General features: G+C 43.7%; 1 protein-coding gene across 1 annotated transcript; it reads right to left on the bottom strand.

The window, feature by feature from the left end:
* Window positions 1-1,251: 1,251 nt before the first annotated feature.
* Window positions 1,252-7,259, bottom strand: HSPB6 (heat shock protein family B (small) member 6). The gene is made up of 3 exons (XM_058195387.1): window positions 6,961-7,259; window positions 4,060-4,182; window positions 1,252-1,772 (listed from the first exon to the last, which is right to left on the bottom strand). Exons 1-3 carry the CDS (start codon window positions 7,153-7,155, stop codon window positions 1,581-1,583), a joined length of 510 nt encoding a protein of 169 aa, XP_058051370.1. The 5' UTR covers window positions 7,156-7,259; the 3' UTR covers window positions 1,252-1,580.
* Window positions 7,260-11,873: the final 4,614 nt, after the last annotated feature.

The raw sequence follows: 11,873 nt of genomic DNA, 5'->3' as shown, positions 1-11,873 counted from the left end.
AATAAGACCGTCTTATATTTTTTTGAACTCTGAAATAAGCGCTTGGCCTTATTTTCGGGGAGGTCTTATTATTTTGGGGCACATGGAGCATGACAGGGCTCCTCTTGCCATCTTATCTGATTTCCAGATCTGTCTCCCTAACCCAAGGAAATGGCGCGGACTGGCTGCACATGTGTTTAAATATTTTCAGGGAGGGCTTATTTTAGCACGCGCACTCAAAAGCCCAATTGTGCTTATTATCCGGGGAGGTTTAATTTTCAGGGAAACAGGGTAGTTTTACCCATTAATTAGAAATTTGATCTGTTTTCACAAAACACAAGATTTGATTTCACCCTCCCCAGATTTGCAACATAGGCATGATGGATGAAAATGCAAATGATATGCAAGATATTGTAAAAATAAAAATCAAGGAGCACATCGAAAACTTGGGACTCAGATTAAATATCAAGGCCAAGCTAATGACAACAGATACATCAACCAGACTTAGGTATTGAAATAGCGGATAGCCCCCAACTTTTAGGACACTGTTGGCGAACCTTCTCGGCATCCGAGTGCCGAAATGGGAGCGAGTGCATGCGCATGCCAGAAACTGGAAGTGCAGCCGCCCGGTGCACATGTGTGCACCGGGAAGATCAGGGGTGAAATGTTAAATTTGTTACTGGTTCTGTGAGTGTGGCTTGTTGGGGGTAGGGTAATGTGACTGGGTAGGTATGGACAGCTTTTTTTTTTTTTTAAGTATTCAAAAATACTTTTGAAAGTATTTTTTGTACCACCTCTTCGGCCGATTCCCTCCCCACTCCAGGGGAAGGATACTACAAAATCTCCATTCCCACCTCACTCCTGGGGGAAGGATACTGCAAAATCCCCATTCCTTCCCCACTCCAGGGGAAAGATACTGCAAAATCTCCATTTCCACCCCACTCCAGAAGGATACTGCAAAATCTCCATTCCCACCCCACTCCAGGGGAAGGATACTACAAAATCTCCATTCCCACCCCACTCCAGGGGAAGGATACTGCAAAATCCCCATTCCCACCCCACTCTGGAGCTAGCTAGAGGTGGTATTTGCCGGTTCTCCGAACTGCTCAAAATTTCCGCTACCGGTTCTCCAGAACCTGTCAGAACCTGCTGGATTTCAACCCTGCCACAGCTCCTTCCCGTCAAGTTGCATGGGCAATTGCATCCATTACCATTCCCCTTAAAGAAAGGATAACAACTTCAGGTTTATTGGTAAGTATCCCTTGGGCAACATTTGGCTCTTAAACAAAAAAGCACTTTATTGCAAATGGGTATTTATACAAGGAAGTCAGTTCAGTGTGAAGAGTGGTACAGAGTAAGCCTGTGAAGGAAGAGAGATGTTTCTAGCCAGAGGAAGAAAACGCCATCCTCTTCTCCAGTAGATGGACTAAAATTTGAAGACAACAGTGTCTTTGCATCCCAGCAGCCATTAGCAGGGTAGGAAAGGAACGTCACTTCCTTAAAGGCTTAAGAGTGAACAACCTTGTACCTAACAAGCGAGGGGAGTCCATGGGGGGTGGGGGAGAGAAATATGAAAAATTCTTGGCCAAGCTGCTTCTCTCTCATTTTTCAATGACAGCCGGCTTCTCTTGGCGAGTGATGGGAATGCTCCGTTCCAATGCAGGGGTTTTAGTGGGGGCAGTGATGGAGAGCACCCCTTCCGGAGACAAGGCGGAGACGATGGCGGCCGGATCAACTCCCTTGGGAATCGTGTAGCGACGGTGGAACTCCCGGGAGATGTAGCCATGTTCATCCTGTAAGAACAGAGTGAGACAAGAGGAATGAATGGTGAAACGGGAAAGCAATGACCTGATACTAGAATAGAATAGAATTAGAATAGAATAAGAATAAAATAAGAATAGAATTAGAATAGAATAGAATCAGAATAGAATAGGAAATATAAATAAATAGGAATAGAATAGGCCAAGTGTGATTGGAGACACAACGAATTTGTCTTGGTGCATATGCTCTCAGTGTACATAAAAGAAAACATACATTGTCAAGAATCATAAGGTAGAACACTTAATGATAGTCAGAGGGTACAAATAAGCAATCAGGAAACAGTATCGATATAAATTGTAAGGACACAAGCAACAAAGTTACACTCATGCAGTCATAAATGGGAGGAGATGGGTGATAAGAACGAAGAGAAGACTAATATTAATGCAGCCTTCGTGAATAGTTTGACAGTGTTGAGGGAATTATTTGTTTAGCAGAGTGATGGCGTGGGGGGAACTGTTCTTGTGACTACTAAAGGTAGTCCTTGACTTACAATCACAATTGAGCCAAACATTTCTGTTGCTAAGTGAGGGAAGTGGGGATTTTGTAAAAGGCGAAAGCAGTGAAGGCAGCCATTCTGCAAATCTACAAACAATAGGTAGGCGATATTTCAGGAAAGCATCCAAAAGAGCTCCCCAAAATTTAAAATATTCCACGGGTGTAATACATGCTTTGTCTTTAACTGCAGCAAAAAAAAAAAAGTTTAAATAGGAGGTGGTTCAAGTATCATCCCATCTCCCATTGCTAGAACTCTCAACAGGTAAAGCTCAGAAATATTTTTGTGAGCTATTTTTGTCCTTTTTGTGACAATATTTTTGTCCTTTTTGTGTTGTGTTTTTGTGTTGTGTTGCATGGATGATTTTAGGCTATTAGTACATTAATGCCAGATTAATACAACACACACTAGACTAGACTAAAATAAGATAATCCGTGGTTCAGCATATTGGAAAAAATCAAGACATCATGTTAAGTCATAAGGTTTAAATGTTTGAAGCCAGATTGTATGAATACAGATAGTCTTTGACAACAGTTTAGTGACCACTCAAAATTACAACAGCACTGAAAAAAAAGTGATTTATGGTGGTTTTCACACTTACGACCATTGCAGAATCCCCATGGTCATGGGCTCAAAATTCAGACATTTGGCAACTGACAGACATATTTATGACAGTTGCAGTGTCCCAAGGTTATGAGGCAAGACTCAGTTAACAAATGCCTCACTTAACAAGGGTAATTTTGCTAAATTAGGAGTAGAAATAGAATAGAATAGAATAGAATTTTTATTGGCCAAGTGTGATTGGACACACAAGGAATTTGTCTTGGTGCATATGCTCTCAGTGTACATAAAAGAAAAGATACGTTCATCAAGGTACAACATTTACAACACAATTGATGGTCAATATATCAATATAAATCATAAGGATTGCCAGCAACAAGTTATAGTCATACAGTCATAAATGGAAAGAATAGAATAGGAATAGAATAGAATAAGAATAGGAAGAAACAAAAATTGTGGAAAGGAAATTGGGTACATGTGCATATCTAAGTATATATGTAAATAAAATAATCAGAGTAATATATTATAGCGATATAATATATTATAGTGATTATAGTGATATAGAGCTCCCAAGCTCCCAACCAATCAGTTCAAACCCACACTAGCAGTTAAAAGGAAGAAACAGTTGCAATTGCACATTGCTCCTAGAAGCACGAAGCTATAAACACCAGCCTGAAGATGACGAATGAGACTTCGTCAAAACGTCGCCAAGACACTTCCAATTTTACGCGGGAGAAAACCCGAATAACCAAAGACCTACATATATATATATATAGAAATATATGTATAAAAGATACATTAGGATAAGAGAGAAAATGTATATGTATTGATCACCGACACGAAACTGTTGAAAAGAAGAAAGTGTTAATATTTCTTTGTTTTTTTTAAAAAAATCTGTTTAATAAAAATTATTAAAAAAGAAAAAAACAAGGGTGATTTTGGATGGTTGTACATTGGAGACTGCTTGTATATACCTAAATTGTAACTTATTAACCCAAGGGTAGGATTAAGCACTTTGTGCAAGATCAACCTTTTCATATCCAACCCTAAATGCATCTGTGTGTGAAAATGCTGAGGAATGCAAATTCAATTTGAGTTCCAAGTTAAACACAGGTTTTAAAATGCGGCTTTAAAATACAGTTTCACCCACGTCAATCTCAGTTTTTTACAAGGTAAAACAGCAGAAGGTGTAACACGCTACATACCGGACGTTCCTCATGTTTGGCGTGTACTTCAATATAGTCGCCTACCACCTTCACATTTAGCTCTTCTGGTGAAAAGTGCTTGACATCCAGCAAGACAGAGAATTTATCCTTGTCCAGCTTCATCTGGAAAAAAGGAAGGGGGAAAAAGTGGGTGAGAAACTACCAGCCTTTCTGAATCTAGCAGAGAACATTTTCTGTTTTGGGTAGTCCTGCAGACATACACAATTAAACTGTATTGGTTTTTAAGCCAAGGGTGTACCACCTTGGCAACTTTAAGGCATGTGGACTTCAACTCCCAGAATTCCCCATGGCTGACTAGGGAATTTTGGGAGTTGAAGTCCACAGGTCTTAAAGTTGCCAAGTTTGGATATCCCTGGTTTAAGCCATTTCCACTGGAAACAGGTTCCACCCCTAATTTAATTCCAACCAGGAACAACTTTATGTCTATACAGTACACACACACACAGCCCATATTTTCATATTTATAAATAAATCATTTAACATCTGAAGGCTACCAGGCAGGTTTGAGCTCAGACTTCTATAAATCATCTTTGAATACCTTTCTCATTGAGCCACGGTGGCGCAGTGGTTAGAGTGCAGTACTGCTGACTGCCGGCTGCCTGCAATTTGGCAGTTTGAATCTCACCAGGCTCAAGGTTCACTCAACCTTCCAAGGTGGGTAAAATGAGCACTCAAATTGTTGGGGGAAATATGCTGACTCTGTAAACCGCTTAGAGAGGGCTGTAAAGCAGTATATAAGTCTAAGTGTTATTGCTATTCTCCTCAGCAGAATGCAGGATTTCCCCCCCCCATCACTCTCAAGGAAAGCCAGCAATAGAACCACCTGGAAACATGAGTGTGCAAGTATCTCATAGGTGCACAAGTTACAAGAATGCCATAGCTGTAGGGCATCTGTGTTTCTACAACAACCAATCAGAAACCATCCACTAAGTTATATAGGGTGGGACCATTGCTTATGTTCCTAGGCAACATCCATCCATCAAAAAAGTATTGGTCCAATGCCCAGCCTCTTTTGCTACCATCCAGATGTTAAATTCCAAGTCTTTGTAGTTAGAAAACGATTTACAAATGAAGTTTTGGTAAGTGTTTTCTAGGCACCCCATTATTTGTATTGGTTCCATTCATCCTGCAGAAACAAGAAACCATGTTACTTGAATGGCTTTCTCGGGGTTGCTTTCTGGCTTTAAAAGTTTGGCAGGGAGTACCTGGAAACTAAACTAACTGCCTCCCTGCTGTCCAAATCTTCATGTTCAATAATGGAAAGAAGGCAAGAAGTCAAACTCCAGGGCAAGACGAGGTGCTTTGCACCCCAAAGGCTCCCCATGGTAGGATTTTTGAAAAGAGAAAAAAAAATAGTTTAACAGGAAGATCATCTATCCTGCTCCAGAGAAAAGTATTGCAAGTTTAACTAACAGGTGAATTTGGAGAGTGACCAGTAAGCCACGGTCTACAGAAGAAACGGCAACCGGCCAAGTTCCTGCGATCCATCAACCTTAACCAATGATTGACAAGCCACCATGGGTGGGTTTTACTTAGCACGAGCTCAAGTGGCTCCTTGCTGGTCTCCCAAGCCAAGTTGCAACCGGGCCAAGGACCAGCTTCCTCTGTTCCCTGCTGTCTTTCTAGTCAAGGGAGCCAAGGGCAAGGGGCGAGCAGGCAGCCATCCAACAGGATAGGGTTTCTTCTACGCCTCTAAGGGCTGCCTGTCCTATGCCAGTCCACGGGCCTGGAGGGCAATTGGGTTGGCATTGCCCTTTCGGCTGGGCCAGAGGAAAAGAACGTTACCATAATAGGCAGCGGGCTCTCATATTCCGCTTGGCACCACCACCACCACCCCCTTCCCGTGCTTTGCCCCGCTTCCTTTCCCTCATCGGGTCCGGCCCTTTTCGCCCCTTTGTCCTGCTAAGATGCGCGGAACCTCATTCCCCACGCCGCCCTCGGCACGAGAGTCCACGGCCGGGGAGGTGGGGGAGAAAGCCCGGAACAAACCCACCCGCGACCTAGCCAAAATCCGACGCAAGTCCTGCCCCAGGATATCTAGACGGTTGCCCAAGACCCTCCCAGCCCCGGAGAGAGAGGGGGGGGAAGGGAAGGGGGAGAGGGAGAGAAGAGGGAGAGAGGGAGGGAGAGAGGGAGGGAGGAAGGGAAGAGGAGGGAGAGGGAGAGGGAGACAGGAAGGGAAAATAGGGAGAGAGAGAGAGGAAGGGAAAATAGGGAGAGAGAGAGAGAGAGAGAAAGAAAGGAAGAGGAGGGAGAGAGGGAGGGAGGAAGGGAAGAGGGGGAGAAGAGGGGAAGAGGGAGAGAGAGGGGGAGGGGAAGGGACGAGAGAGAGGAAGGAAGGGGAGAGGGAGGAGGAAAGGGAGGGAAGAGGAGGAGGGAAAGGGAGGGAAGAGGAGGACGGGAAGAGGGAGAGAGGAAAGGAGAAGGAAGGGAGGAGGGAGAGAAGAGGGAGAGAGGGAGGGAGAGAGGGAGGGAGGAAGGGAAGAGGGAGAGGAGGGGGAGAGGGGGAGAGGGAGACAGGAAGGGAAAATAGGGAGAGAGAGAGAGGAAGGGAAAATAGGGAGAGAGAGAGAGAGAGAGAAAGAAAGGAAGAGGAGGGAGAGAGGGAGGGAGGAAGGGAAGAGGGGGAGAAGAGGGGAAGAGGGAGAGAGAGGGGGAGGGGAAGGGACGAGAGAGAGAGGAAGGGAAGGGGGGAGAGGGAGGGAGGGAAAGGGAGGGAAGAGGAGGAGGGAAAGGGAGGGAAGAGGAGGACGGGAAGAGGGAGAGAGGAAAGGAGAAGGAAGGGAGGAGGGAGAGAAAGAGAAAGGGAAGAAGGAGAGAGGGAGGGGAGAGGAAGAGAGACCCCCTTAAAAGTACCCTGCGCTCGGGCGCTGCGCTTACCTCCGACAGTCCCGTGTCCGGCATGCTGGGCATCTGCATGGGGGGGAAGCGCATGTAATAGGGGCAGAGGGAGGCCGAGAACAGGTCGCTCTCCAGCAGCCCCTCGCCGAACCTCTGGTCGAAAAGGCGAGGCGGGAAGAGCGAAGGGAAGCCCATGGAGCGGCGGAACCAGGGGTGCTGGATGGCGATGTCCATGGCGCAGGAGGAGGGAAAACAGCAGCGGCGGCGGCGGGAGCTCTTGCAATCACCGATCCAGCAAGCTTCGACTGCACCGTGAGACGCAGACTGAGAACCGGGCTTTGGGCTGGCCCGTTTTTATAGCCGGCGCCGGCCCGCCCACCCCGGCTGTAGAACTCGCTAGAAGCCTTTCGGCTCTTCCCGAAGCAGCTTCGCGGCGCGTCGGTCCCTGGAGGTCAGCTGGCTCCTCGGGAGAGAGAGCCGCTCGCCTTGGAAGCGGCCGCGGAGTGCAAAAAGAGAATTTTGGGGGGGGGGAGAGATTTGGGGTGTCAGGCAGCTGTTCCAGCTGTTTTTCTTGCCTTTCGGTGGAGAAAGTTGTGGGGGGAGGGGGATTCTAAGTGGTCCCGGGGGGAAGTTTGCTCCATCCATGGGCGGGGCTGTTTTGCAAGCCTGGATTTGGGATTTAGGAAAAGGGGTCAGTTTTTTGGGGTTTTGTTTTTCTTTTCCAGTTGATTTCAGACGTTTATTTATTTATTTTATTTATTTATTTATTTTGTCACAACAATATATGTAGGTATCATACAAAAGATTATATAGTATATAAACACATATATGGGTAAATATAAGAAGGTATAAGCATATATATAGGAAGAAGAAAAGAAAAACAATAGGACAGGAACGGTAGGCACGTTTGTGCGCTTATGCACGCCCCTTATGGTCCTCTTAGGAATGGGGTGAGGTCAATAGTAGAGAGTTTTTGGATAAAGCTTTTAGGATTATGGGAAGAGACCACAGAGTCAGGTAAAGTATTCCAAGCACTGATGATTCTGTTAAGAAGTCATATTTTCTGCAATCTAGATTAAAGCGGTTGACATTAAGTTTAAATCTATTAGTTGCTCTAGTATTATTGCAATTAAAGCTGAAGTAGTCTTTAACAGGAAGGACATTACAATAGATGATTCTGTGAGTTAAACTTAGGTCTTGTCGAAGGCGACGGAGTTCCAAGTTTTCTAAGCCTAGGATTTCAAGTCTGGTGGGATAAGGTATTTTGTTGTTTTCAGAGGAATGGAGAACTCTTCATGTAAAATATTTCTGGACACGTTACTTTATTGCCCGGGAAGGGAAAATAATAATAAACACCCGCGAAAAAGAGCAAGCCCTGCCCTTTAAGATAGGATATGAAAGGGAAAGCGCGAATGGGTCTGTTAATGTTCCGGATTGGGAAAACGGGATGGCCACTAGAGGGCAGTGTGGCGTTATGGGGCCACCTAGAGGCCATCCGGGGTACTGCAACACAAATCTTAATAATAGTCGTAGCCCCGTAATTTGGCTGTTGCTGCTCTTGGACCAGTGACTCAGCCTTTTTTTAAAATTTTGTCACAACAGTATACGCAAACATTGATATAAAAACAACACATCATATAAACATATATATAGGCTAAAATATGTATAAAATATAAAATGTAGGCTAAAATATGTATATATATATAAGCAAAAGTATTGAATATATAATATTATATATAATATATAATGAAAGGGAACAATTTCAGGAACGGAAACGGTTCGGTAGGACAGGAACGGTAGGCACTTTTATGCTCTTATGCACACCCCTTATAGTCCTCTTAGGAATGGGGTGAAGTCAATAGTAGAGAGTTTTTGGATAAAGCTTTTAGGATTATGGGAAGAGACCACAGAGTCAGGTAAAGTATTCCAAGCACTGATGATTCTGTTAAGAAGTCATCTTTTCTGCAATCTAGATTAAAATGGTTGACATTAAGTTTAAATCTATTAGTTGCTCTAGTATTATTGCAATTAAAGCTGAAGTAGTCTTTAACAGGAAGGACATTACAATAGATGATTCTGTGAGTTAAACTTAGGTCTTGTCAAGGCGACGGAGTTCCAAGTTTTCTAAGCCTAGGATTTCAAGTCTGGTGGGATAAGGTATTTTGTTGTTTTCAGAGGAATGGAGAACTCTTCATGTAAAATATTTCTGGACACGTTACTTTATTGCCCGGGAAGGGAAAATAATAATAAACACCCGCGAAAAAGAGCAAGCCCTGCCCTTTAAGATAGGATATGAAAGGGAAAGCGCGAATGGGTCTGTTAATGTTCCGGATTGGGAAAACGGATGGCCACTAGAGGGCAGTGTGGCGTTATGGGGCCACCTAGAGGCCATCCGGGGTACTGCAACACAAATCTTAATAATAGTCGTAGCCCCGTAATTTGGCTGTTGCTGCTCTTGGACCAGTGACTCAGCCTTTTTTTAAAATTTTGTCACAACAGTATACGCAAACATTGATATAAAAACAACACATCATATAAACATATATATAGGCTAAAATATGTATAAAATATAAAATGTAGGCTAAAATATGTATATATATATAAGCAAAAGTATTGAATATATAATATTATATATAATATATAATGAAAGGGAACAATTTCAGGAACGGAAACGGTTCGGTAGGACAGGAACGGTAGGCACTTTTATGCTCTTATGCACACCCCTTATAGTCCTCTTAGGAATGGGGTGAAGTCAATAGTAGAGAGTTTTTGGTTAAAGATTTTTGGCATGGTGATTTCATCGTTTCTTTAACCTTTTCTGAAAGGGTATCTCAGAAGACAGGGAGAGCATCTGCAGTTGGCCAGTTGTGGTCCTACAATATATGCCCATCCTAACACTTCCTGGGGTTTGCACAACTGAGCTAAGGAGCCTCACCTGGCAATCCCAGCAAAGTGAAGCTTTCATGTCATGCTGCTTCCCCTGTGGAACATCATTTTTCTCCCCCCACCCACCCACCTACTGGCCCCCATCTGACGGACCTTCCAGAAAGTCCTTAAAATCCGTTTTTGTCATCAAGCCAGAGATCTCATGGACTGTGCAGTAGAGGCTGCCAGGGAATACCATTGTTCGTAAGTTTTAGGATTCGTTTTCCTGCAAATGGTGTTTTTTCCCCCCTCTTCTATTTATAGGTTTTAATTGCATTTTTATGGTTTTGATTTTTCAATTATTTTGATGGTTTGGTTTTTGTTGTTGACTGTGTGCACCACCCAGAGTCATATGTCTAAAATTATAAACTTCATAATTAAACAAATTAGCTCCAGAGGCCTTGGTTCATGCTGCATACTCATGCACACCCGAACTAATCAAGGTTAACATTGGCTAGGTTTAGCATGTCCTAATATACTGGGGAATTCTGGAATAAGACTAGGTTAAGCGGATTATGTGTACCCAACAGTGGTGAGTTTCAAAAAATTTTACTACCAGTTCTGTGGGTATGGCTTGGTGGGCGTGACAGGGGAAGGATACTGTAAAATCTCCATTCCCACCATACTCCAGGGGAAGTTTACTGCAAAATCCCCATTTCCTCCCGATCAGCTGGGACTCAGGAGTCAGAGAATAGATGAGGGCAGGGCCAGTCAGAATTTTTACTACCTGTTCTCCAAACTACTCAAAATTTCCACTACTAGTTCTCCAGAACTGGTCAGAACCTGCTGAAACCCATCTCTGGTAACCCAACCAAAATTATTTTGGTATGGGATGTGTTTTCATTCTAAGTTTTTATTGATGAAACATTTTACAGCAGGGGTATCCAAACTTGGCAGCTTTAAGACTTGTGGATTTCAACTCCCAGAATTCCCCAACCAACTGGGGAATTCTGGGACTTGACATCCACAAATCTTAAAGTAGCCAAGGTTGGACAGCCCTGCTACAGATTAAGCTTTGTATAACAACACAAACCACAAAAGGGAATAAAACGGGAACATGTTCAAGACTTGCTTGAGCAGGGGGTTGGACTAGAAGACCTCCAAGGTCCCTTCCAACTGTTATTCTGTTACCAAAAAAAGTGGGCTTCCTACACCCGAGTAACACCTTGACCCACTCTGACAATCATTTTAAGAAACAAGATCACCATGGAAAGACTCCCGTTAAAACACAAGCGTTTGCATTTATTTTAGGAAACACTGCTATTTTTTTTAAATGATGATAAGGTCACATTTTCCCAAAACCTACCTTCTCCGTCAAAAATACAAGAGCCAGATGGCTCTCAGGGAGTACACGGACTCCCAAACTTGATGTTTTCCAGATGTGTTATCTCCCTTGCCTGAGTCAGAATGACCGGGTGATTCTGGATGGAGGGCCAAAATAAGAACAATTATTGCTCTCGGTTAAGATGAAGCCCAAACTTCACCAAGTGTGTTTCACTAGCAAGGAAAGATACTTGCTTAGACATCTTTTGCTTGATCAAAGAGATCTCGCAGGCAGTGTGATTAGCAACTTCATCAGTTTCTGTGTGGAGGCTGGTGATATTGTCACCCCGGGAGGTAGAATCAGAAAACAGGCCGTGCCAGGGGCCACCTGGGAGATGAATCTGGGGAAGCTTGCTGGAAACCTGTAAGCATGTTTGCCATATGTCTATGGAGATTCTCAGTGATCCAGGTCATGGTTGTCCCAAAGGTGCTTTTTCAAGAGGCAACTGGACTTTCTCGGTTTTCTTTGAAGATGTTTCACTTCTCATCCAAGAAGCTTCTTCAGCTCTGAAGCTTCTTCAGAGCTTCTTGGATGAGAAGTGAAACGTCTTCAAAGAAAAACCAGAAAGTCCAGTTGCCTCTTTGAAAAAGCACCTTTGGGAAGTGTTTGCCATCTTGTTTTCATGGAACCTTGTATTCCACTCAGATGGTTCATACATGTTAATATATCATCCATACAATGATTAATCAGTGCACAAAAGCAA

Source organism: Ahaetulla prasina, chromosome 10, assembly GCF_028640845.1.
Source record: "Ahaetulla prasina isolate Xishuangbanna chromosome 10, ASM2864084v1, whole genome shotgun sequence".
Classification (NCBI taxonomy): Eukaryota; Metazoa; Chordata; class Lepidosauria; order Squamata; family Colubridae; genus Ahaetulla; species Ahaetulla prasina.
Note: the sequence above shows the minus strand (reverse complement) of the source record. Positions and strands in the feature narration are given on the sequence as shown.

Excerpts from the sequence above, each read along its gene's own strand:
- HSPB6 (XM_058195387.1), bottom strand. The coding sequence starts at position 7,155 with ATGGACATCGCCATCCAGCACCCCTGGTTCCGCCGCTCCATGGGCTTC. Across the intron at positions 4,183-6,960 it reads CGGACACGGGACTGTCGGAG|ATGAAGCTGGACAAGGATAA; the intron begins GTAAGCGCAGCG and ends CCTTTTTTCCAG. Across the intron at positions 1,773-4,059 it reads CCAAACATGAGGAACGTCCG|GATGAACATGGCTACATCTC; the intron begins GTATGTAGCGTG and ends CTGTTCTTACAG.